The sequence below is a fragment of the Bemisia tabaci genome, chromosome 9 (genome assembly GCF_918797505.1).
Source record: "Bemisia tabaci chromosome 9, PGI_BMITA_v3".
Lineage (NCBI taxonomy): Eukaryota > Metazoa > Arthropoda > Insecta > Hemiptera > Aleyrodidae > Bemisia > Bemisia tabaci.
In genome coordinates this window covers 19805008-19832866 of record NC_092801.1, presented here as the reverse complement: position 1 = coordinate 19832866, position 27859 = coordinate 19805008, and the positions used below count along the sequence as shown (strand labels likewise).

Genomic DNA, 27859 nt, shown 5'->3' with positions numbered 1-27859 from the left:
CCGGTTATCTCGTGCAAATCGGTGCTGTTTTGTTCAACAGGAGTGATATCCCACTCATGCAAATCTCGTAAAATGAACTCGGCAATATATCAAGTTCACTAGATGATAGGAGCTTGAATTGTGTAAGAGAATTGGTGTTGCGGGCGGTATCCTTTCGTTTTAAAGTGACTGTTTCGTTTCACATAACTGAGGAGGTGAGACATTTCCAGGTTTCCTTCATCTCTCTTGCATTTCCCGTCGCCGTCATAGATCGTGTGAGATGCACATGAGCTAAAAATAGTACGCGTTTTTGGAGTGATATTCGTATAAAAAAGTGGTATCGCGGGTGGTAGCCTTCCGTTTTGAAGGGGCCGTTTCGTTCCGCGTCGCCGGGCAGCTGAGAAAATGCTTGCTGAACCGTTCTCGTTCCACACGAATTTCCGATCTCTCTATCAGAGCACCCGACGGACAGGAGTCAGTCAGCTTTATTTTAGTAAGTGCGCGCCTCATGTCCCTTGCAGTGGCGTGGCGTGAATTGCGATAAATCGATTGTTATGCCATTTAAACCTATGGTAAAGAATCGATTATTAAGGTGTTCGCTGCAAACACCCTGTTTATCGATCCTTTTCCGTAGTTTTAAATGCCATAACGATCGATGTATCGCAATTCACGGCACGCCACTGGTCCCTTGTTGATTTTCTGGTGTTGCATGCTTGCGTCGCCCAGTGGACCGAGTCGATAGGAGAGGTCGGACAAAATTTGGAAACTTTAAACGCTTGCAACTCCGTTTATACACTGAAAAAAAATAGGATTGGCAGAATTTACTATTCCTTCACGCTGCATTTCACCCAGCGTGAATTCAAAGTCGATTCTGCAAGAGGAACGGTTACCTGTACCAGTATAAAGTAATGTTTACCTTTCTTCTGGCAGAATTGACTCTGAATTGACGCTGTGTGAAATACAGCGTGCAGGAATGGTAAATTCTACCAATTTTTTTTTCTGAAGTATAAAACTTTATGGTTCCGGATGTGGCTCCATCGGTTTCCTCGTGAAATTTCGTTCCATACGCACCCAGTAATATTTAAATTGTGACGAAACATCAAAATTCCCATTTTATGTCGCAATTTCATGTCCGACCTCTCTATACGATCCACTGTGCGGTAGTTAAGGAAGCGATTCAAGTCGCGTTTGTGTAAAAGTCCGAAAATACACACCTTGCAATTCGCTTATTTTTCAGTTTTGGTTTTTGTTATTACAAAAATACGAGAGAGCATTAGGCCTTGAAATTTTTACAGATGTTTCTTTCATCCTTATCTGAAGCATATTCTGTAGATTTTGCGATTGTGAATGTCTAATTTTTTTTATTTTTTTATTTATCTTTTATTTTTCATCATTTTTTTTTAAATAAAGATCCGCGGATATTATAGAACGCTTCAGCTGAGATTTATGCTCTTTGACGATCTTGTATTGATCTTGAGCGATTCTTACAAGTTGGTAACGCTAATTTTTCTCCATTTAAATGTATGTTAAACAATCGATACTCTAGGTGAAGCAGCCTGATTCACCTAGAATCAATATTTTTGATAGATTTAATGTATTTTTAGCAGTGTTACCAACTTGCTCAAATCGCTCCTGTTGGGGCTCCATGATCCATAAAGATCACCTCTTTACAACCCACCAAAAATTGGCCTTATAACTTATCGCATGTTGACTGTGCATAAATAATTGACTATTCATGGCCTGCAAGCAACGGAGTCTAATAACGTCTTTATTCTAGTTGCATTGAGTTAATTTATTTAACCCGCCCCTTTGCCGGAGAGAAAAATAAAAAGATTAAAATGCCGCCTTACATAATAGTCTTTCCTGCTTCCTGTTTTTGCACCTATTTATTTTATCACGCGCAATTTATAGCGTTTGTGATAAGAGCACTCGCAAACAGACATAAAAAACTGCCCTGTTTAGAAAAAAAAACACATGACTCAAATTGTAATGCTATTCGCTTACATGGTTTTTCCGTAGCTTGAGAGAGAAGGTAGACTACTGAAAGGTCAGCCAGACTTTTGACCCCAGATGTCTGATCTTTTTTTTCCACCTTTCAATTTTTTTCTAGTAGTTCGAATACTAATTTTACGAGGGGGTGGTCGCAAAAAACTCAAGAGCACTGTGCATGAATGAAATGTATAATAGCGTAAATTTTGACTGAATGAAATGCACTCGTTCGATTTGTCTGTTAATAATTGTTGCGTGAGATACTGGGAAGCGAAAGCGTAGAAGCAGGAGGCGAAATAATATTGCGGAACAAAATGGATGTTGCCAAGTATCTTTACCACTTCGACCGTAGGGATTGAGTCTCCCAGAGAATGGTTCTCTCTTTTTCTAGAATCCAGGGATTTTCTTGGCATGTGACCAAAGTAAAAGCTAGCAATGAGAGAATCCTAAAATTTTTAAACTCAAGTCATGGTTTGATTCAACGATGTAGACATGCAAAGCATTATTTATTGCATATGAATTGAACATAATTTTTTTGCTCAAAAAGTAAATTTGCAACGCTAAAAAATCGCAATTACCTTTGTCTCAAGCAAAAATCATCACCAAAGACTATAATCTAATCGTGAGATTCTGTTTCAGCCTCATATTGATAAAATTTCCATGCTCCTAGAAAGGGACTAAAAACATCTTTTACTTGGTGGATTTTTTCCAGTTAGAGATTCAGGTGTTAGTTGCGAACGCCCTGTTTATCGATCCTTTTCTATTGGTTTCCATGGCAGATCAATCGATTTATCGCAAAGTACGCCACGCCACTGAAACAGACAAAGCGCCCCAAGATAGTGTCGAATGCGATGGACACTCAATCTAACTGCTGGATGCAACTATTCGGGCTTCATGGATGTCCGTGTTGCATACGCACGGAAATGAAGGCGTTTTAACTGTCCAGGCACTCGCCGCTTCGTTAGTGGCGGCGGGCTTCACTGCGCGGGTCCAATATGGCAGAGCGCTTTCAATTCTTCGTTTACACTACAAAGATATCTCCAAGACACGAAAATAGTTGCATACAAGCATAGGATGTAAATGTCGTTTGTGCCTCAATTTTGCTATCGCGATGAGAGCATTGATTTGTAGAGCAACTATTATGTCTGAAAGATGTCGTCGAGGTATAAATGAAGAGTTGAAAGCACTCTGTCGTTTTAAATCCGAAAAAATGAGGCTTACGTAAGACTGGCCTTACCCGCCTTTCTACCTTCTCATGACAAACTCCGGTAAGACAAGCCCAGACCCACCTTCCTCTTAAATGGCTTACGTAATACTTGAAAGGCCCCTAGTCACGGTCATACGGCTGTGGACATGACTATAGCCAAAGCAATAGACATGGATATAGGCACAGCTGCGGATATGACTGGGATATAAATGTAGACAAATCTAAAAACATGGATATAGCCTTAGCTATGACAGGATAGCCTCAGACAAAGGTAGGGCCGTAGACATAGCTGTAGACAAAGCTCTTGATATATCTATCGATAGAGTGGGATATGCGGGCCAATTATTGAAATTGATAGACGAAGTTATAGACAAAGAAGACAAAAGAGATATGGAAGGATCCTATTGGTGGAAGCGGGTGGTTGCATTGGACAAAGAAGTAGGAATAGATAAGTTACGGCAACCCAAGGGACCGATAGTTGTCCATCACTCTCGCTTAGTCTGAGGAACCACTCATTTCAACCAATAGGAAAGCTCCATACTCCCTATGTCTTCTTTGTTTATCGCTTTGTCTATCAATTTCAATAATCGGCCCGCTGGGCGGCGAGGAGGTTACGTTCAAGTCACGCGCGCCTGCAATTTATGCGATTGAAAATCCGCGGAAAATAAACAGCTTAGCGGGTTCGATCACCGCGGAGCTTGTTTTCCATTAAGACGTTGCCGTTCCTCGCTCGAAAACCGCGTATTTCAAACGGAAAATTGTAGGATTACCGAGAGAGCTCGGCAGCGCTGCGCGAGTGGCACGCTCGGACGCACTTGCGCCGGCCGGCGGTGTGTAGAGTAACGTGAGAAACTGGAACGCGCTCCGTTTATGCAACGAACGCTTCCGATAGACGTTGCCGCGACCTGGATTTTCCTTTCGGGAACGTGCGGGAAAATCCGGGATTTTCCGCGCATAACGGCAACGGTGCTCGCATTCCATCGGGAGCATTCCCGATCCGGCCGGCCTGGTTATATCATCACCGCTACCCTTCATCGGGCCGTGGAGGGTTCGCGGTAACGCCATTGCGTAACCCTGCGTTTGGGGTGCGTAATGCGTTATACAAAGTATTATGCGTTATGGTTTATTATGTCTGTGCGTAATCCGCACAGGGGGTAAAGGGTGAAGGGGGGGGGGTGAAGGGCCGCATCAACTGCCAATCAGATGGTTCGTTCCGGGAAGTGCTTCAAAGCTGGACCAAATTTATGCGGCTTAAAGACGTTCTTGATATGCTACGTGGCCAGTGTCCGAAACTCACAGGCGCCAACGCACCGAATGCGCCTAAGAAATCGGTCATGGTGCCTAAAAAATGAAGGCTCTGCGCCATCGTGGCCCGTGGCCCCTAACCCCCCCCCCCCCCCCCCAAAAAAAAAAAACCTAGTTTTTCCGCACTTAAAAAATAATATGGTAGATTTTACCATACTCTGACACAGTGATACGGGTTGGGCGATAAACACCAGACTCCAAGGTGGCATTTACCATATTGTGGTATGTATCGCCAAAGTTCTGGTGAATACAACCATAAATCATGTCATTTTCACTAAATAGTATCACTGTGTAAAGAATCAAGTAGACGTATGGTAGATGTTACCATATTTTTTTTCAGTGCGTTTAGTGATTTTTTGAAATTTCCCCCTAGTAACAGCTACTAGTTCTGAAAGTAAAATATTTTGCGTCTAACTTGTCATGCACTAAAGGCAAAAGGCACTAAGGCCGTGATATATATAGGCAAAAAGTCAATTTGGCCCCTAAAAAATTTTCAATGGCCCCTAAAACCGAGCTTGATGCGCCACACGGATCCTGAAACTCCAAGGTGAGTTTCAAACACGGTGCGTGGCTCTTTTTGGAAACCGAATAACACGCGTCAAATCATTTTCAGTTTACTGAAAATGTTCTACCTGATTCTGTGTTTCTTTTTGTGAAATGTTTTCCTCGCACATAATTTCCGTCGAGAAGTAAAGTGTAACATTAGGACAAGGAAGGCGTTCACAAAAATAAAACAGAACATAATTAAAAAGAGAACGGAAAAGGACAAGAAAAAAGGTACTAAAATTAAATACAGAAGTACTGGGTATTTTTGCGCATCAAACGAGTGTGTCCTTTTTGAGCCCCCCCCCCCCCCCCCCCCACAACGACACCGTTGAGGATGATGAAACAAATGGAGGAAATTGAATGTGAGAGCCAGCAGCCCACAGAAAAGTCGAGAAGTCTAAAAATAGTGTATTAAGCAGCATTTTACGATAAAACAATCGATGATGGAAGCAAAAGAGAGGACAGAAAAAATAAAGTCGAAGACAGCGTCAGGACGGAGAGATGGGGAAGAAAATAATGAAACATTATACTTTCGGTCGGTAAATCTCGCGTTTTAAAGCCCATTGTCAGTTGTGAAAATTGATTTTTATCCCTTGCCGCTCTTCTCGACGGAGCTGAGCTGGGAAGGTATATTTTAAAGTAAGAAAAAAATAACATTAGCAAGTATGCGTACCCTTGTAAGTATACACTACACGCAAGGGGCACACCATGTATAGCATCGCGTTGGCGCTAAAACTACTCACGTTTCTTTTATTTATTTAACGTTTCAGAAATGCTCTTGTATTTTGTGCTCTCTTTCATGAATGGAACTAAAAAATTTTTTTTTTGTGAGGGGGAGAGGGTAAAGGGGCAACTCATTACAGGGGAGTCTAGAAGTCCCCAAAAAACACTCCACCTAGATGGATCCATGAGCTCCTCGGGAATTTTTTGTAAAAATCAGTCGTTTGAGGAGTAAATTTGAGCTGTTTTCGCCGAAAAATCGTTCAAATTACACCTTCAAAGATGAAAAGAAGAAGGAAGGAGAAACGCTGAATTCCCTGTTCGCATGGGCAACAAATCATTCTCGCGACGGCTCTAACTATTCGTCCGTGGCGTGGCATCCTCTGCGATACATCGATTGATCTGCCATTTAAACCTGTGAAAAAGGATCGATAAACAGGGCAGGGCGATCGCAACCAACACCTCAATAATCGATTATTTACCATGGCTTCAAATGGAGAAATATCGATAATCGATCGGTGAAGCCTCGCGACAGCTGTACGTTTTTTTCTAAAGTCTCTTTGGAGATAGCCCGTTTTGCATAACGAAGTTCGAATGAGCAGCAAAGCACGACATAATTACAGGCTATCGATACGGGCGGGTAATGAGAGGAATATACGAATGTGCCTAACCCATAAAAATTATGTAAAGTGGACGTCAGTGGCAAGGTGGCTTATATAACCACCGAACTTTAAACTTGTTTTCCTCCACCGTTGGGGGCAAGAACTTAAGCGATAAGGGTCCGGATGGAAATTTGGCACGTTCTTGATACAGCGGAAGAAGGAGTCTTCATCAAAACAACAAGTTACGTAACGGTAACTAGAAAGGTCCAAGTTTTTTTAGTCTTTCTTTCTCTTTGCTCCGAGAAAAAACTTTTTTTAAGTGAGGTTGAATCGGTTAGTCTAAAAAAAACTCAGGCGCCGAAAAATCGGAAATTGATTTTTTGTTGGTTTGCGCACTATTGCTTAGGCATATGGTAAATGCATCTAGCTTGGTGTAAGAACACTCAGAAAAATGGATTTTTAAGGTCTTAATAACATCTGAAAAGTCCAGTTGTCCTCAAAAATACTAAAAAATCCTGGACCATTCTACCGTGCTAACGAAGAACGCCATATGAGCTTTCAGGCGTTACCAAATTTCCTTTGATAAAACACTGATTTCCTGCTAAACTTATGAATATTTTCCTTCCAATTTTTCAGATAATTTTGTTTGCAAATTCACCTACAGTTCCAGAAAATTTCAAGGAAAAATATTCATATCTTTCCTCAAAAACAAACATTTTACTGAAGGAAATTTGGCAACTCTCGAATGTTCATACGGCCTTCTTCCTTAGCACGGCAGTATTCTGAGACTTCACGGTGAATTTACGCCCTTATGCAAGAAATCGGCTCAAAGAGGAATGAAAAGGAAAACACTTGAAATAGCCTGGCGTGGGTTTCAAAGCATTAGGACACTTGAGATAACCCTGTAATATGATATGGTGCATTTATTTATTAAAAGGTTGATTTTAAATATTAGGTAGGAAAAAGGGAAAATAAATGTAAAAAATAAACTTTTGTATAAACTTTGTTTTTAGAAAAAATTAAAAAATCAATGAATCAATAAATTAATTCATAAAAGTCAAGATGATTTACCCTAGTAACTATTTTTTTCTACAGTAAAAAGAATTTTCGAAATTTTCGTGGTTGGGTCGTTTTTAATCTAAATGAATTAATTTTTCTCCTCGTCGGATAAAACGATGGTTATCCAATAAGACGAAGTTATGATACATTTGGGTACTCTACGGGTATTATTACACGAGAAGTTTGCTCGCTTGTGTAATGCAGTTTGCTCAGGTGGAATCACATGATTTGGTCAACATAGTTGATCAAATCAGGTCTTTTGAGTGCACGTAAGCTTGCCGAATGCAATATTGCTAGGACTATACTATGACTGTTTCCTTCATTATGAAATTCCACCACCGAATAAGAAAAAATTAAACAATTCTGTACATGGAGCTTTGATTTTCCTGTTAGTTTTCATGTTAAATACATCGACACGTAAAGCTAGCGGTGTGACAAACCAGTGTTAAAGATATTTCAATCTTATTGAAATCTGAATCGAAAATTCAGTAAAAATTTGTGAGGCAATGTAAATTTTACCCGGGAAAAACTCGTATCTCGCGTCGCAAGTTGTGCAAAATAATGTCCCTCCTCACACAAAAAATAATTGAAACTTGCTCATTAAGACGATTCCTCCCCAGACAAAAAATATGTGTTAAAATTATAGACAGTATCGTTGGCTTTTCTAGTTTTTTGAAACATTAAACTGCACCGAAAAAAAAGTGAAGTTGATTCAACATTCTTGATGTAAAAAAAGTGTGTGAGAACTCAAAAAATGCTAAATTACCCGCTACGGCAGTTAGATTTACATCTTGACATTGCTAAAGTAACTGCTGGAGCAGTTAATTCAGCATTTTGTAAGTTCTCGCACACTTTTTTCACATGCAGAATGTTAAACCAACTTGATTTTTCTTTCAGTGTGATGTGCATTTAATGATGGGAATATCGCAGTCACGATACATATTTTTGAAATGTCACCAATGATGTATGATTCATAGCCCTTTTTATTGAAGGTTCGTTGGATAGAGAAATGTAGTCCCCAGATCAAACTAAAAACAAAAGGTGTCGTGAAGTTTTTCAGCCTTCCATATGAGCAGGGTTGGTTTCATTTCGCATGCATACATGTTTGGTAGAACAGACGGAAAATTTACGAAAAATTCGGAAAAAATTCGTTTAAACAGGAGATTACACACACCGAAAGGATATGCTAGGAAATGTTGCATGCGAGGAAAATACGAAAAAAAGGTGGCAAGTCATTTTTCCTAATGCAATTTTTCCTAATACTTTTTTCCTACTCGTTTTTTGTCCCATCACAGTTAGTCCTACGAGTGAGATGTCCTACTGGCTTCTTTCCTAGGGGCATTTGTCCTAAATTCAATTTTAAAACTAGGGGATCGAGAAAGTAAAAAAACAACATAGGTACCTCACAAGTTAAATTTGTGGCCGCATGCCCGTAAGTAGTGGAGCTTCATCCTCCTCCTTATAATGAGGGTATAGAAGGCTCAGCTTGTGATGTCTCCTGTTGACGCGCTTATATTCGGCTCGCTAAGGAAACTTTACTCTTTCTGAAAAATTTCCCTCTACTCTACTCATGTTTACGTTTCAATTATTATTGGATTATTAGGACAAACACCCTTAGGAAAAAAGCCAGTGGGACATCTCACTCGTAGGATGCTTACTGTAATGGGACAAAAAACGAATAGGAAAAAAGTATTAGGAAAACCTGATGTAGGAAAAAAAATTTAGGAAAAATGACCTAGCACCCGAAAAAAATATGTTTAGTCTTCCAATTTTTTTTTTTGAAATGACGCATGAACCACGGACGCGCTTATGTCGGCTTTGCTAAGCAAAAAACTGATCCGCTATCTAACATCATCATATCGTATAAATTGATTGATCTTTAATACATCGATAAATATCAATAGATAAGGGATTCAAAATTTATTGTGTCAACTTGCTTAATCTGGATCCAGAATGTTTTACTTTTACACCGGTATTTTGTTAAGCCTCTCGCTTTCCTCTTATTCTCTACATTTTTCTCCCACTTGAGTGGCTTGGAGGAAAAGGCGTATGAGTGCAGTGCTTGCTATTTCAAGAAATACGTGTTTGAAGTTTCGAAATTACACGGATCCTCATGGCGGAAAGAGAGTTCAAACTGACTTATTGGTGCTTAACACTTGGAATTTGGGAGCGAATTTTTCACGGAATATGCATTAAGACCAGTTTTACGAGAAATCAGTTGTATCTCAGTTTGTTCAAAAACTGCACTTATGCGCCTTGTCCTCTAAGCCCCTATCATTATTCTCTCAATCTCATTATTCTCTCTCTCTACAAAAGTCTCTTACTCTCTTCCTCTTCAATTTCAGCTCTTTATTTACGAATTTCCAAAATTCTATAACTCTGATAAAGTACATGAAATTTTTGGACTTTTTGTATTTTTACACACAACTTTTAACTTAAAAACATAAAGTATTATCTTCGGAAAATACACTGAAAAATGCCAGCGATACACATTTTAATGAGATACATCACGCGCAATGATACTAGGAGTTTAGTACCAAAACTTACGAAACTCCTAACGTGAGGGGGCGGTTTCAATGATGGAACTGCGCAAATGTCGCTTCTGCGTTTTGATTTACGGTTGTTTGTGTTTACTGTTTACCAGCCGTTATTTTTCTTCTCTATTTTTCTCCGCAAATTGCTGGAGACACAACAACGGTTTCAGCGACGGATGTCGGACGTGCCCTCCGTTCTTGATTGACGTCGCGAAAATATGCGATTTTCTCCTCGCGCGCGCGGATGAAATAAAGCACCGTTGTCGGATTTACACTGAGAATAATCGATTTTGTTCCAAGAACGGACGAAAATGGAGATGTTGCATGTGTGAGGAATTCGCGATTTGACCGTTGATTCTTATGTAAAAGTTCGCGAGAAACACGATGGTGCCGCTGGTTTTCTCTGAAGTCGACTCCCAAGCTCAAAAAAAGCTCTCAAGTTGAGGCTGAAATGGAGCGGATATCCCACGCTATCCTGAGAGTCCACCTCTACATAAAAAAAACTCTCCATGCAAAGATAGGGAGCAAATACATCGACAGGGCTGCCACTTTATTTGAGGACTCCAAAACTGAAAACACGGCAACTCTATCTGCGTCACGGAAGCCTCCAAATGCGTCTAATTAGATTACAAATTTCTAAAATTTTCCGGTAGAGGATCCCCGGACCCCTCTCCCAACTGAGGGGTATTCCATGCCCCCCGGACCCCCCGGTAGTAGAGAGACCCCGCAAGCCCCCCCCCCCCCCCCGAAAAAAAAACCTGGCTACGTGCCTGACTAGAGCTGTAATATAAACTTTCGGTAAAACATTTCAGCGCCATGAAAAAGTCACCGTTTTTTACGGCTTTCTAAAAGTTGCAAGAAGTGACTTCGAGTCATTTCAATCCTGCATGCCTCATTTATTGAGTCTTTCCCTGCTGTACGTGGCAACGGAGATAGAATCCAACGTTGATGGGCGTAACTCATCGGAAAATATACCACCGCATCGCAAATCATCGGTGACATCCGATAGTAGTAAAATTAGGACGTCACTCTCGTAAACAAACACGGTGCGTGTTTGCAAGGCATCGGATTCAATGCGATTGATCTTCAGGAAAAAGGCGTAAATACCATGGAAATCCTATTTCTTTCCTGTCCTTCTTAGATTTGCCATTTGAGCTAGCGTTGGGGTATTGGCCTGTAAACATCGATTTCATGCGTCATCTGGAAATCACTAATTCATTGAAATGGGATCGGCCTACGCACGAAAAATTTTACAGCATTTTTTCGAGTAAACGCTCTTCGACTTTAATTTTTTCTGTATCTTTTCGTTGACCAGGCTGTTCTTCAGATGCGAATTTTTTTATCCCGAAAAGTGAACAAATATACACGAATAGATTCCCTTTACTTTTTTACAGCGTAGCAGTCCTCGAAAGTGAAATTTTTAGCAGAATAAATGTTTTAAGAGAGGAGTAAAAATAATTGATTTTGAAATTTTGATGATGAAAAACTCTGCATAGTGGCGTAAAGAATAACGATTGGTATTTCGGTTGGTTGGGTACCAATCTTGCTCCTTGAGCTTCACTGTAAGACGGAATTTCATGCCGTGAACATGAAAACTATACAGTTGAAAACATTTTTTTTTCCAAAAATGTGTGTTTTTACTCCTAATTAAACTTCAAACTGCCTTGACTCTGGTTAGGTTTGACAATTTTGGGTGTATCTATGCCAAAATATTTACAAATACTGCTCTCGGCAAGAGTTTCAAAATTAAAATGGAAATTTTTGGAGTTTTGAAATTCCTAAAGCCAACATTCCATCTATAATTTCAGAAATTTTTAGGAAATTTTGGGAGTTTTTTGGGCGCCGAATTCAGATGGAGCGTTCCTCGAAACTTAGGTGTCAACTTCTGGATTTTAAGTTTTTGTGGACAGAAGTCCGTTTTCTTCAAATAGTCACTTGTACCAATTAAAAAAAATTGAAGACATGAATTATTTTATAGTTTTTCGTTATAATATAAACTGAGCTTAACAGTGAAAAAGCAAGTGATTGATAGCCACAACCACGCAAGGCTAAGTAACCGACAAAGAATAAGTTTCCTCAATATCCAATATCAGTTATACCTATAATTGTCAATCAAAGGACTAACTTGTCACTTGCAATGCCATTTCGTCACGCGAAAGGCTATAGGCGTAAACTGAACTCCTCAATCGAGACAAATCGTTGTACGCTCCCAGCAAAAGGAAAAACAATGAAAATTCCAATCCGAGTAATACAAGAAAAAATTCGATTAACATCTAAATAGGTTAATTTGAAAATCACGGAAATTTCACCATAACTGCAGGTAAATTAAGATTAAACGAAATAGTATAAATATTGCTTTTTTTTGTGGTGTTATTTTTATATGCAAATAGAACAGATTTATGCACATTCGGCCTTTGGAGAAAGGACGTATCTATTTTAAGCATAAAACGGCTTAAATTTAGTCGTATTCGGGCTGGGTTATGCATAATTTTTGTATATTGAAGCTGTGTCGCAAAGCTGGACTGCTGCGTGCTTACGTTAGAACATTGAAAAGCTGAGTCTATGGTATTGGAGAGGTAAACTTTTCCCTATGGCGTTTTTATAATTAACGTTCGATTCGTTTAGCATCATCGTGTAACAGTGAAAAGCACCTGTGGTAAAACGGATCCATCTACAGGACGGTTAAAAAAACCTTTGATGTCAAATTTATCCGCCAATGGGTTCTCATGAAAGTTCCCGGTTTGTGCATCTGGAAAGCATGCCAATTCCAGATTATTCCATGCAAATGTTGAGGATTTGAAATAGTTAAATAAAGAATCTTGCCAGCGTGATATCCAGGGACGAGTGACATTTGTTGTTATCTGTGTGATTTCAATAACCACACAGCGAAATGTCCATTAACTCTTACTTGATTCTCTCCACCTCAAAATACATTGATATTGATTTTTAGAAATTGAAAAATTGAGCACCGCTCTCGCAGACACGTCTGAATAACTAATAATTTCAGCGCGCCATCAAACTGACCTCCCCTACGATTTCCAAGGTAAAATACATGTAGGTGAAAATTCCTTGGCAAAAATTATCGTAAAACAGTGCAGGGGCATATAAATGCGGTGGGCCAAGAGTTGTGTTGCCGTTCTAAGGAAGAACGCCGTATGAGCCTTCAGACGTTGCCATATTTTCTTCAACAAAAACATAATTTATCCAGGAAAATTGTGAATATCTTTCCTCAATTTTTTCGGACAATTTTGTTCGCAAATTTATCTAAAATTCCTGAAAATGTCAAAGAATACATGTAATTTTCTTCAAAAATACGAGTTTCATCCGGGGCAATTTGGCAACTCTCGAATGTTCATACGGCGTTCTTCCTTAGCACGGCAGTGTGGGTGAAAAGGTCTGGGAGAATTTTGCCGTGAGTGATAAGTCTACGGGCAAGTAGTCCCAGAACCCCGAACTTTATTCCTCGGGGTTCATCGAAAGAGATAGATCCGTAATGTTCGATTGAATCCATATGTGATACGCATTTTACAATGCGATTGCAGAAATAAAGTCACGCTATCCATTTTCATGGCAGTGGTGAAAGCTCGGTCACTCCCACCCGCGGATCAACTTTCGGGCACTTTTTTGCGTGTCGCGCAAGAAACTTGATTTACAGTTTCGACACGGTAACGCGTCGTCGAATTACACTTCGACGTATCTCTGCCAAACGGAACTACGTGTATTAAGATGTGAGCCCTGTTATGCATACATTCTTATAGGTCTCAAGGATCATGTCTTAATGCACGTAGTTCCGTTCGGCAGAAATACGTCCTCTTTGCGCACGGCGCCGGTGGCATTCATGCAGATCGGACACTCCGAAGTTGCACCGGTGCAACGTCACCAATCGGTGGTGTGGCGTGCTTTGCGATATATCGATTGATCTGTCATTTAAACCTATGGAAAAGGATCGATAAACAGGGTTTTCGCAACGGACACCTTCATAATCGATTCAGTGGTGTGGCGTGCTTTGCGATGTATCGATTGATCTGCCATTTAAACCTATGGAAAAGGATCGATACACAGGGTGTTCGCAACGGACACCTTAATAATCGATTCTTTTCCATAGGTTTAAATGGGGATATATCGATAATCGATCATTCACGCCTCGCCATTGTCACCAGTCATCAGTCCATTTCTGCTACTGAGCAAAGCAGCACATCGACTGGTGCATAGACAGGCAAGTGCAGAGCTGCGGGCTGATTATTGAAATTGATAGACAAAGCAATAGACAAAGAAGACAAAAAGGATATGGAGCAGGGATCCTATTGGTGGAAGCGGGTGGATGCAAAGGACAAAGGACCAGGTAATAGACTAACGAACGACAACCCACGAGAGACCCGATAGTTAGTCCATCATTTACCCCTTATTCCATGAGAACCACCTATCAACCATTAGGATCGCTCTATACACCTTCTGTCTTCTTTGTCTATAGCATTGTCTATCAATTTCAATAATCGGCCCACAGAAGTTTTGAGGAAGTGGATTTATTGTTAGTCTGTCGTGCTGAGGAAGAACGCCGAATGAACATTCGCTTGTTGCCAAACTTTTCCCTTAAAATGATCAATTATTGGGAAAAGTCGTGAGTGTTTTTCATGGCAATTTTCAGGAACTTTAGATCAAATTATAAACAAAATTCTCCGACGAATGGGGAGGAAAATGGACACCAATCTCTCCCAAAAATTCGTGATTTTTCTGAGGAAATTTGGCAACTCCTGAAGGCTCTTACGGCGTTCTTCCTCTCGATCATCACGGCAGTAATCATGTTAGAGCAAGAAATTGTATTAAACAAATCCTCCGTTCTTTGTGACATTGTCAGTAACCATGGGCGGAACTATAGGAGTTTTTTTTTTTTTGGGGGGGGGGGAGAGGGTGCAGAAGAGCACCTTAATAAGGGGAGCCAGTTGGCACAAATAGACACCCGACTGAGGGGAATGAAATTTTAATCTGAGAGGGAAGAGTCAAGCGAAATAATACCTTCACTCACACCACATTGAATATCTGCTGGCGCTCATTCTAGCTCTGCCATTGTCTTTGGGCTTCATAAAACGGGTGTTTGGGTTTCACGTATCTGCACTTCCCTTTCTTCCTTTTGCGTTTTTGGATTTTTATCTCAAAATCTTGGTGCCTTTACTTCTTCGCGTGTCTGTGCGAAGTGGCGCGGCGCCTTTCGATGTCTCTTACTTTCTTACCCTCGCGTTTAAGTCTCCGGTGGAGATCGTCGAATGATCAATCATCAACTGTCAGCATGTGTTAAAAATAACCATAATTATGTGCATTTTTCTAAATCAACATTTGATCGGGGCCGCTTTCGAGGCAGACATTCAACATCCAGGGTTGTACAATTAGTTGTGCCCCCCCCCCCCTTTACTTAAAGGAGTTGAAGTATTTTAAAAAAACAAAAAATTACCAAGCATAAAAAAGCTTAAAAATGAAGATCTAATTTGTTTTACAATGAGAACGTTACGAATTTTAGAGAGATGTACGGACGTGTAGGAGATCGAGGTCGTTGACTAAAGACTAAAGACCCATTGGACTTCGTTTTGCAATTCGAAACCACGATTTCCGGTCCAGTTCAAAAACATGTACCATTAGTTTCCCAATAGACATATATGTGTTTACGAGGGATGCGAAAATTGCATTTCTTGGTAAAATTGCAAAACATGACGATGTGTCGATCTTCTCTCAAATCGATTTCTGTTCAATCGCAGATTTTAATTCACCGCAATAATTGAGATATGTGCTTTTGCAGTTTCAGCGGTTACACCCTTCACTGCATGATATATTCGTGTTATTGTGTTACTTGTCTTTAATATATGAAGTAAAACACATATTAACACAAATTTTGCGTCAATTTCGGTACAGTTTGAGGTAAATTTAACGCAGAAAACAATGGACAGACTGGGGAAATGCATTCCTCCGATTGCGGCGTTGGTACTCACCACTCGTTTTTTATTTAAACTGTATATTTATATTAACTATATAACCATATTAACTATATTTTTTTATTTTAACTATATATTTTATTTTAACTCCTGAAAACTATAGCCGGCATCTCCTATTGAAATTGTCAACCGGAGGCTCGAGTTAAGTTTGTGTTTTACTTTCCGTATCAACCAAACTTTTGTTTTGAAATTGCCCTCCGTGTAGCTAATCCGACATCAAAATACTCGGTTCAACGCCCCTGATCGGATCACAAATTTCACTCCCTGGCGCACAGTGGATCGAGTCAACTAGAGAGGGCAGACATAAAATTTTTGTCTAAAACTGCAATTTTTTGTGTGTATATTTCGTCACATTTTAATCTTTAAGGGGTGCTTTTCGAAGGAAATTTAACGCGGAAACCTATGGAACCACTTTCAGAACTTCAGAGTCTTGTATAAACGGAGTTATAAGCCCCTAAAGCCCTGGATAGACGATCAAATTCCGAACCAATTCCGATCAAAGTAGACATGCTGGTGACTGGTGGTCACCATCAACCATCAAATTTTGACGGGCCGCACTTTTTTGTTCAAAGTAAGATCAGAACGGAGTGCCACCATTCATCATTTCCTGCCACAGGAAACATTTCTGCCAAGTTTTCATTTTAAAAAGAAGCAAATTAATGAATTTAAGACTGATGACTCCCGACACTTTGATGCTACTTTGATCGGAATTGGTTCGGGAATTTGGTCGTCTATCCAGGGCTTAAAGTTTCCAAATTTTGTCCGACCTCTCTTATTAACTCGACCCACTGTGTGGCGCGACATTTCTCCACTTCCAGGAATCGCCGGCGCCACCCACCCGAAACCATCCACCTTTTCTCACCGGCCCGTTTCGCTTTTGTTGCAGGTGTTGCTTGGACCAAGCCTCGAATATCAAGATTCCACGACCGCAGACTGACCGGACCCAGTTTGGTCCCGAAAATTTGATACGAGCCCGACTCGCCGCCGTCAACTCTAGTCACCCGCGCACTCCCACGCGATCAACACTCAACACTCACCACTCAACGCTCATCGCATGATCTCGTCCTTGATCGAGCGCCTTCGGAGGTAGCTCCCGTACGATGCGAGTCCCGGATACTCGCGCCTGGAACTGATTTTTTTCGGTGATTTCTAGTCTTTTTAGTGTGTGAAAATGGTGTTCTCGAACGACACCGGGGAGCTGGAGCTCCTGGTGCGCGACGAGATGGGTCGCGCGGCCGACTCTGTCGCTGAGAGGCTGTCGTGGATGTTCTACGTGGCCGATCCTGCCAAGACCTCGTTCAGGAACCACGAGGAGGTTCCGCAGTATTACAGACAGGTAAGGATCCAAAAGCTTCATGCTGATATCGTTGAGTAAAAATGGGGGGCTTGGAGGACAAGAAGCATAAGTGCAGTTTTTTTTTTTAAAAAATTGAGGTATTAATGATTACAAATGGACTCAGTTAAGCAGAAAAGAACCAACCCACATATTAGAAAAAATTGAGTTATGAGTGGTTTTGAACTCAACCACTGCTCTACTATCTATCGCCAAAAATTCAAAGTTTTTGTTGGAGCAAATTTTGCAGAAATTGAACTTGAAGTTTATCTTTTACACAGAGTCTTATGCAGGAGCCAAACTTTAAACCACTTTTTCTCGGTTCGATCCCGATGTGGCTTGGTTCCTTTCTGTTTAACTCCGTCCAATTGAAACTAGTCTTAATGCATATTCTGTGGAAAATTCATTCCCAAATTCCAATTTTTAAGCATCAAAAAGTCAGTTTGAACTTTCTTTCCACCTTAAGGATCCATGTAATTTCAAAACTTCAAACACGCATTTTTCGAAATATGAAGGAATTCACTTGTGCTCCTCGTCCTCCAAGCTCCTCAAATAAAAAAACAACATGAGAAAAGTAGCCTTGATACCTGTTGCATATTTCGTTCTCCTACGAAGCCTCTCTGTAAAGCAAAAATTGTTTATTAGACCATTTTTACATGTGATAAAGGTCCTGCCTGAAGACGATTCCGTTGAGTCGAAAGGCCTCGTTGAAGAACAAGACATGCAAAAGGTATCAAGGCTACTTTTCCCTTATCAATTTATTATTTTCAATTTTTTCCAACGATAGACCGCAAAAAAAGTTTGCCATCCAAGAGACAAAAGTTTAGGGCTCCTGGGGTTTCCCAAGGGGGGGCTCTACAGATTTTATCATCCATAAAGGAAAATTAGATCGCTGCTTGCAATTGAGGACTAATACTTTAGGCTCGTTGTATGCTATTTTTGTCACTACGCAGACAAATACCGCTCCCCCTTTTTCTTCATTTTCATCTTTATCTTCTAATTCCTCTTATTTTTCTCCCCCTCTTTTTCTCTCTTTACTTTTCTTCCCCTTTTTTATCTTTTTTCCTTTCCGCATTTGTCTATCCTCTTTTTCTTTTTTCTCTCTCTCTCTGATTTTTCTGCTGCACGTTTTCTTCCTTCCTCTTCCGTCTGCTTCTTTCTCTCTTTTTTATTCTTTCTCCTCATCATCTTTTCCCCCGTATTTTTCTTTTCTTTTTTCGTCTCTATTTCATCCTATTTGGCTTCCTATTTCTCTCTGTCTTCCTATTCATATATTTTTCTTAATTCCCCTCTTCCGTTTCTTTCCTTATTGCTGCTTCTTCTTCTACATCTCCTTCCTGTTATTTCCCTCCTATCTCACATTATTTTCTTCATACCGATAGTCACTTTCAATGATAAGCCAAAAATAGTATAATTCCTTATTGCAAAATGTAATCCCATTTTTTCAGATAAGGCTAAGCTTAAAATTTCGGTCCTCTTTGTTCAATCGTTTAAATGTAAAGGGCGGTGGGGTTTTACTTTTTTTGGTTTTATTTTGTCATGGTTTAAAAGTGCTAGTTAGGCGGAAAGGTTTGTTGGCCGGAAAGAGGGTGCATCTTTGGTTTTCTTTACGGGTCAATTGGACTGCATTTTGCATATATATTTTCACTATAAATTTTTCTATAAATTAATCTTTTACTGTAATTTTTTTTTACATTTGCACTGAAAATTCTGGCTCATCTGAAAAAACACTTATGTGCATTGGGAAACTAATGGCACATACGTTGTTTTTAAACCGGACCAGAATGTATAGTTCCAAATTGCAAAATGCAGTCCAATTATACATGTTACGAATCGACCGATTTTTCTCAAACGTGGAGGATACTCTCACAATTTGATGTTAAATCGGAAAAGCTGAATGTTGAAAAAAGAGCGCATCTCAATATATGCCCTTCCTCTGGCATGACCCTCATATCGACGGTGAAACTACCAAACCATGTATCTCGGTTTGCGACGTCGCAGACTTCCTGTCATACTTTATTTTTTAAATGAAAAACTACTTAACCTCCAGTCTTGAAAATTTCTGTGATTTTTCCTCTTTGTGCGGAGAAAATTCCGTGAAAATTTCAAGGAATGATATTGATTTGGTCTACTTCAAAAAAATAAAATGTGAGCGTAGATTTTTAAACACCGCAAACGAGATACGTGGTTTGGTAGTTTCACCGTCGATATGCGGTTTTTACTGAAATATATTTTGATAACTGGAATCCTTGATGTAGAATTTCTTTCACTTCGAATTCAAATTATGCAAAAAGGTTTGATTTTGAATTATTTTTTAGTCCACTCGTATTTTGTTTCATATGCTGATTTCGACGAAAGAAAGCAGCTGGACTAAGCGAGTTTTATTTAGTCCAAGCTCAAATACCAGATTTTTCTTTACGCTGATTTTGTTTTAGGCTTGGCCTTTATTTTTGGCTTTTGCAGTTTTGGAAAATCTGGTCCTCTACATCCAGGGAAAACCAACAGTCAGAATCAATGATGGTGTTACTTCGATGTCTCACGGAATCATCCTCGAATGCTCTAAGTAAGTCTTTTTTCAAGTCTGCATTTTCCTTTATAACGAAATTTTGTTTCTCGTGCATTCTTTAAATCAAGGTGCATTAAGTAATTTTCTGGTGCAGGGATAAAGAGAAAGATTGGTATGTCACAAAAGTGACAATTTGCCTCCTCTGAAAGCCGCGTAGCTCGCTAAATTTTTTAGAATGGCTTTTGTTAAAATCTCCAAGATTCAAATTTCACCATCTGTAGCTCAAAACTTTAATAAATACTTGATTATTTTTATACAGTCAGAGGCTATACTTAACTTTACTTAAGATTTAAATCTTATGAAATCTGATTCACATTAATGATTAAGCTAGGTACTGATCACGTCTAAATAATGGAAAGTATAGTGTTTTAAATTTAATTATATGATAAGCTAGGATATTTTTGTTTGAAAACCCCTAGGTTGTATAGAGACTTGAAGAAATGTTCCCTAAAATATATGGAATAAAAATAAGCTATTCTTCGTAAAAAGACGTTCAGAACTGAATTGGACTTCTTCCCTATGATTCTTGCCCCTTTTTGGAATGATCCCCTGAAAGTTTTGATGAGAGGGCCCCTAAAGTACCCCTAAAGATTCCCTTGACCTTGGAGCACTTACAATATTTCAAGTCCCTATTGCAATTTATTAAAAAGCCACAGGGATCATGCCTCGTGCCGGTTGCATGGGACAGTGGCGTGGCGTGCATTCTGATAAATCGATATATCTGCCATTTAATCCTACGAAGAAAGATCGATGAACAGGGTGTTCGCAACGAACACCTTAATAATCGATCTTTTACCATAGCTTCAAATATGGAAATATCGATAATCGATCACCCCGCCACTGGTACGGGACTTTAGGATCACCGCGTTGAGACGGGTATAAATACTCAATTTGGTGGCAACACTGTTTTTCCTCCAATTTGATGTATGTAAAACAATCGATTCTTGGTGAGGCCTCATCTAAAATCGATATTTTCAATAGATTTTAATCTATTTAAACCCCCCTGGAGGGCAGTGTTGCCAACTTTTAAGAGTCACCACGCTACCTTGCCACAACACGACGAATATTGCTCGCCCGGAATAAGTTGCCTGATGCTTCAATACGCCTTTCCCGTGGATGAGCAGCTTAAATATTCGTAGGATCAACGCTCAATAATCCTCAAAAATCGACCTCAAACACGTCCGGAATATTCGTAAAACCAGAGAGTTCGGTCCACTTTCCCGAGTTCCATCCGCAGGAATATTATTTTATCATGAATTATTCAGTATTATTGGTTTATTGTTTTGTTCCGTCAAGACTATGGAGTGAATCCTGACAGTTAAAACACATTTACATCCAAATTAGGGTTGAGATATTGTTGTAACCTTCTCTGACATGAAAGAATCCCGCAAAAACAGGACAGGAATAATTATTCGGGGTATTGAACATGAAATAATAGGCATAATTCTAAGAATTTTGCAGAGGGGGCAAAAAAGGAAGAGAGGGGAAGGCGAGACTGAAAAAGAGCTATGAAGCAAGATCAATACAATATATTTCCAAACACATATAGGTACCTAAAATATGACCAGATAAAATACTAAAACATAGGAGAAACCTAGGCAGCGTGAAATGCAGATAGGCTAATTCCAATAAATGCCGTATTAACATGACCATTCACGGAAAAAACGCCTGTCTCCGACCGAGGCGAAATTCTCTATTGAGCATTTTTTATTGAAACGGATCAAAAATGTATTTCGAAATTGCGGCGGAAAAGTCTCTGTAATTGGGTCGTTTGGTTTATTTTGGTGTTCTGAACATATTGCAGGTTAAAAAAATGAAACCTGTTCTCTTACATATATTAGGATTTTTGAGGTGCAATTATTGAACTTTCATGAATACGGTTTAGGGTTTGACATTTTTCTGCATTTTTCTTCCAAAATCTTCTTAAGAGACTCATGTATTTATGCTCTAGAAACGATCTTAATTTTTAGTTTTGGTAGACTAAAGCTCCCATTTTTCGTGGATGATCACACAAAATTAATGATTTACTTTCGAATGTATACCCATTTCAATTTTGTGTAAAATTTGGATACTTTCCGAGCCATCGGACACGTGAAACCACTCGGAGAGCACAATCCATTTAGAAGTTATTTGTTCGGTCCCTCCCTCAGATTTTCATTCTGCGAATTTTCATTGCATGCCATCCAAGACAGATAACAACTAGATAATAACTCATAACAACAGAAGTGAGATCTCAAAATTTTAAAAGAATGATAGGTAGCTGAAATTATGGAACGAATGGATATTATATATTTTGCACGTCGCTTTGACACGAAAAATGGCACCCGTCGAATCACCCTAATAACTTCATTAGAGTTTATAACATCCCTCAGATAGTGTCCCTTTCCCCGTAATGGTCATCATTTATTAAACTCGCTCGCATGTTATGTGATGTAAAAACGATTATCTCAAGTTGGTAATACTCATTTTCCTCCATTTATACATCCATTAAAAATAATCGATTCTAGGTGAGGAAACCATCCAAGATTGTTGTTGATATGATGATCGATTAGGTACAGAGTAATCCAAAATATCCGCACCACCCTTAGAGCTCCTAGGGTTCTTTCCCCTCCCCGGAGTGAACCCCTCAGGATTTAAGGGGTGGTAAAATTCGTTCCCTTGCTTTATGAGTACTCTCCAAACTTTCAAGTCTCGATCTCTATTTGTTCGAAAGTTACAGGCATTGCCAAATTTCCTTCGACATATCACTAACTTTCAAGAAAATTTGTCATATTTTTCTTCCAGTTTCTCATGTAATTTTGCTCGCAATTTGATCGAAAAAGTCTGAAAATTTCAAGGAAAAATATTCGTAACTTGCCTCAAAAATAAGCATTTTATCGGAGGAAATTTGACGACTCTCGAATGTTCATACGGCGTTCTTCTTTTGCACGGCAGACGGCAGATTAGGAATTGAACTTAGGATATTATTGATATGCACAACGCGACTTGGGTGCAATTTTATCCATGCAAGGTGCACTTAGAGAAGCTGTAGGTGCTGTGTAGTTGCTGTATCTCTTTCGAAAGATTCTCAAGCGTGCAGCAGACTGATTCTGTAAAAACCGATGTGCGTTCTACACCCACGAAAGAATCAAGTATAGATTTTTCTTTCAGTAACCAAGCATGCTCCGACAGCCGCTTTGAAAGTATAATCTCCACACAGTCGACTTAGACTTATTATCAATTCCAAGCACGGTTTTAACGCAGCCATTTAGCTCAACTGCTTGTGCTCTTAATTGATGACTTATACCTCGACAAGTGTAGCATTATTCTCTCATTATAACGCAGTAAACGCTTGCGTTCAAGTGTAAAAATAAGCCTCATTTCGCCACTCCAGTTGACACTTTTGATCGTTGTATCCGCACAGAGTTGCCAATGTCTTCAATAAAATCAACCATCATCACTCTAGATTATAACTGAAGAGTAGTATAGTCGGCCCCTTTTGACACCACTGATAAGTACCAAGGTTGCCAAACGCCGAGGAAAACCTTAATATTTTGTCGCGCTAACAGAAAACGTCGTATGAACATTCGCGAATTGCCAAATCTCCTGTGATGAATTGCGAATTTTCCGGAAAATGGGTGAAATTTTCTTGTGAATGTTTGCATGATTTCATCCGAAATTTAACGGGAGGTATTTTGATATTTCATGGGAAAATATTCCTGACTTTTTCAAAAATAGACATATTATCGGGGCAATTTTGGCAACATTCGTATACTCTTACGGTGTTTTTCCTTAGCACGGCAGTATTTCATATTAATTAAAAACCAGATAAGTGTTTTTCCCCTGCCGTTCGGCATCTATGCTCGTCATGGTCACCGCGGTTGCCTGATTGGCTGCTCAAATAGATGAGACTGTATCTATTGGTGATGTTTTTCTCAATTCTTCGGCATCCATGCCAGGCTCCCTTCGGCCCCTCTCTTAGGTTGTTTTTGCTCGATGTCCATCAAGTCCGATCAAGGGAATCTCTTATCTCGCGAGGCGCAAAGGCTTTTTTCCAGAAAAGTTGCGTGGATCCTCGGCGGAACTTGCGATCGATTATATCGATATTTCCGCATTTGAAGCTGTGCTGAGGAATCGATTGATAAGGTGTTCGTTGCGAACACACCGTTTATCGATCCTATTCCATAGGATTAAATAACAAATCGATCGATTAATCGCAAATCACGCCACGCCATTGGGCGGCTTTGGTTGCTTTAAACCTAGAGTACTGGTTCTAAAGGCTGACCACGCGAGTCTCTTTACCCGAAGGTCAGTGTTTAGGGGTCACATTCTGTTTCTTTTTTCTTTTTCCCCGATCGTGCGCGGATCGCGGCTATAGGTATGAAAATAATACTTCATTCACGGTCATGTTTGGATGCGGAAGAGGTTGTAAGTTGTTGACCCTTGGAACACATTGCCTAAATGCATTTCAGCGTTGCCGGAATTTCCGTCATATCGATGGCCATAGAGCGAAACCACGTACCTCCAGAGGCGGATCCAGCAATTTGGCAAAACCGGATTTCCTTCATTTAAACATATGCAAAATAATCGATTCTTGTCGGAGCACCTGGCCCTTCCAAGATTCGATACATTTTCATAGATTTAAATGGAGAAAAGACAATGTTGCCACTTTTCTGGATCCGCCAATGCGTCTTTACGTTTCCGATGTTGCAAACTTCCTCGCGTTTTTTGATTTTTCCTCGGGAAACTGGTCAACATAATTTTTTGAAAACTCTCTTGATTTTTCTTCTTTGTCAGCTGAATATTCAAAACAAATGTCCAACTTTAGTATTAGCTTGTTCCTCTCCAAAAAATAGGCAAGGAACGGGAATTTCGAAATACTGTCGTGGAGATACGTGCTTTTGCTCTTTGGCCACTAATATTTTCTTTTTTTTTCTTCGCCCGGTAGCAACGGTTGGTAAAAAATTTAGGAGAAAAATAAAAAGAATAAATAAAATTGTACATTGAAAACAGACAACTCTTAATAAAACTGTTAAAATTTATATTTTAGGAAAATTTTCTTGGTATTTCGAAGTGAATGTTACAAAGGAGTAAAATTTAACTTAAAATATTGTTAGAAGTATATGGAGAACCGAGGTGTTTTAACACAGAGAATGACTGAAAGAAATGTTTAAAAACTCTCCGAAAATTGGTTTTCTTAAGAGACTTTCAATACATCGTCACCTTTCGGCCAAAATACCACAAGCGCCATGCGACGTTTCAAAATTGCCTCCGCCGTTTTATTATTTTGCAGAGGAATTTTTCGTTGAATCTGTTTGTAAATTTCACTGAATTTTTTCGGCAGCACCAAGAAAATTCAGCGAAATTTTCGCATAGCTTCGCTCAACAATGTCTCTTTAAAAAAATAAAATAGCGGCGGAAATTTTGAATCGTCGCATGGCGCCTGTGATACTTTGGCCGGAAGGGGACGAAAAGTGATACCAGACAAAAATTTTTTGTGAAAATTAATAATGGTTATATCAGACAACACCGGTTTTTAGTGCAAAATGCAGTTCTTAAGGTTTGATCGTAACTGTCATTGTTTTAATGCGTTGATTCATGAGGTATTTCATCTACTCAATTAAATCAAGTTTATGTTATGGTCGACCTTAATGATATTTCTTCGGCAAATTGATGCATCAGAGTCAGAAATCAGGTACAGCGGGAGAAAGGAGGGATTCATTCGCGAAGGAGGTTTTAATAAATAACATAAAGTCAGTTATACGACTGGTTCCAAATTTTTGTTTAAAAGGAGAGATTTCTTTTTCTTGATTCTTGAATAGATATGAAAATCTAAAGCATTTCCTTGTTATTGTCTTCTTTCATTGTCCTCTTCATAAGCTTCATAAGCCCCTTAAAGAAGCTAGGCGGAGGAGAAACACACTAAATCAATACTATACATACTACACACTATTTCAATCATGAAAATTTACAATAAAATTCTGCATTTTTTATACTTAATTTTTACAAAAGTTCATTTCAGAAACCAGTCAAATAAAAGAGCGTAATGCAAAGAAATTAGCAATCACGCAAAAACTGTTCTTAACTGAAGAGGTAAAGTCTGGAGTCTTAAATCGACTGCTTGTCATTATTAAAATAAAATTTTGGCTAAGTTTGCTTGGATTTTTACACATTTTTGCACACATTCTTCTGACTAAAATAAAAACTACACCACATATTTTGTCCTGTAAATGCACCAATGTCTGCATGTAATGTGATGGATGTTATAGGTAGTTGCATGACAGTGTGCGCATGAAAGCAAAACGTGAAGTCTTTGCTTCCCTTCAAAGTTTAAAAAAGGTTAAAGGCTTTCAGTGATATCATAAGTGATGCTTTTTATTTCGTATATAGAATTTTTAATTTGAAGCGGAAACATGGATTCATGCTTTGGAGTAAGTATTAGCCGATGAATTGATATCGAAAGTAAATTAAGCCACATCTATTAATTTTTTACTGACCGTATTATACATAAGGAGCTCTATTCGATAGGATCGGCAGATACAAAGTTTGAATTTCTCGTGAGCACACAGTGAGAAATTTAGTTTAACTTAACCAGACTTCGTTTTTTGTGCTGCTGTCCTAGGAAAAGAAAAGTGCCTTCAATTCTCGACATGCAACACGCACATCCGTGGAACACGAATAGTTGCATCAAGGCGCTGCAGTCAACTCGGTCTGATGTTTGTAAAGCGGAAGCGCCTCAAATTTCTGAATGTACAACACGCACATGCAAGATACTGAAATATAAAATCGAGTTAAAAGAAAAAACTTGTAAATTTGTATTACGATATTAAGAGGGGAATACAAAAATTATATGTACAATTTATTACAGAGCCTGTAAATTGTTTGAATATTTTTAAGTTTCGCTCAAAATCTCTCTAATAATCGGTCAAAAGTCGGGGGCATTTGTCGGTTAGGGAGGATTGCACTTAAAATTAACGACCGGCCCGTTGTTCGCGTAATTTTCAGACTTACGACTGCCCAATTCACGGAATGAGCTAGGCAAGAACATTGGCCAGTTTGCGGACTGGGCAACGGAGGTGACCAGCGGGGCGATTATTGAAATTGATGGACAAAGCGATAGACAAAGAAGACATGGGGAGTATGGAGCGATCTTATTGGTTGACATGGTTGGTTCTTATAGACTAAGCAAGAAAATGATGGACTAACTGTCGGGTCTTTAGTAGGTTGCCGTTAGTTAGTCCATTACCTACCTCCTATGTCCATTGCCACCACCTGTTTCCACCAATAGGATCCCTCCAAATCCCCTTTGTCGTCTTTGTCTATAGCTTTGTCTATCAATTTCAATAATCGGCCCGCTGTCCATGGACGAGACAAAGAATATGCCCAGTCTCCGGACTGGGGAATTTCGTCAAAGGGGTGTAACACACCCTCTCGTTGGCCGTATTTTGATGGTCATAAATTGAGGTCAAAAAGTGAAAGCACTCAAGAGAAGTCAGCGTAAGATGACAAACTGGACCCATCAAGAGACGACTCTACGAATATTTTACATTAAAATAGTTCACACGCTCTGCAAACGCTCACCTCCACGAATGGAGTAAATTGAAGTTTTTTTTTTTTACCTTGCAGATTGAGAGTAAAATGCTACAAATCGTTTCTTGAAACGAGGCAGATGCTTAAAGTCCTTGCACGCCTCTCGATATTGCCTCAGTTCGATTTAACTGCATTTGGATTTGCCAATGCCTCTCCTGTGAAAATCTATCCTCTGGTTGACAGAGTTTTATTCTAACTTTAAAAATCAAACCTCGATTGTGAAAACGTCAGTAATACATTGGGAAAAATGCTGTACGAGTATTCACATGTCGCCGCATTTCCATCAATATAATATTTATTTTTAAGGAGAGTTTTGTATATTTTTCCTAGGAATTCTCAGACATTTTAGAGCAAATTACCAAAAAAAATTGTCTGAAATATTGGAAGAGAAATATTGAAAACTTTCCCAGTAAATTCTTCGTTCCATCACAAGATTAATGGCAACGTCTGAAGACTCATACGGCGTTTT

The 27859-nt window shown here is 39.4% G+C and overlaps 1 protein-coding gene across 2 annotated transcripts in view; it reads left to right on the top strand.

Moving 5' to 3' along the window:
* Positions 1-27859, top strand: part of LOC109034813 (alkylglycerol monooxygenase) — a 69175-nt gene that overhangs the window by 15262 nt on the left and 26054 nt on the right. Inside the window, exons 1-3 of one of the 2 annotated variants that reach the window (XM_019048172.2) lie at positions 228-472; positions 16809-17258; positions 19691-19818. In XM_019048172.2, the coding sequence (XP_018903717.2) occupies positions 17094-17258; positions 19691-19818 (293 nt within the window). In that variant the 5' untranslated portion in view covers positions 228-472; positions 16809-17093. Of the gene's footprint in view, positions 1-227; positions 473-16808; positions 17259-19690; positions 19819-27859 lie in introns of those variants that run through there. The other variant, XM_019048171.2, reaches the window with a different exon arrangement.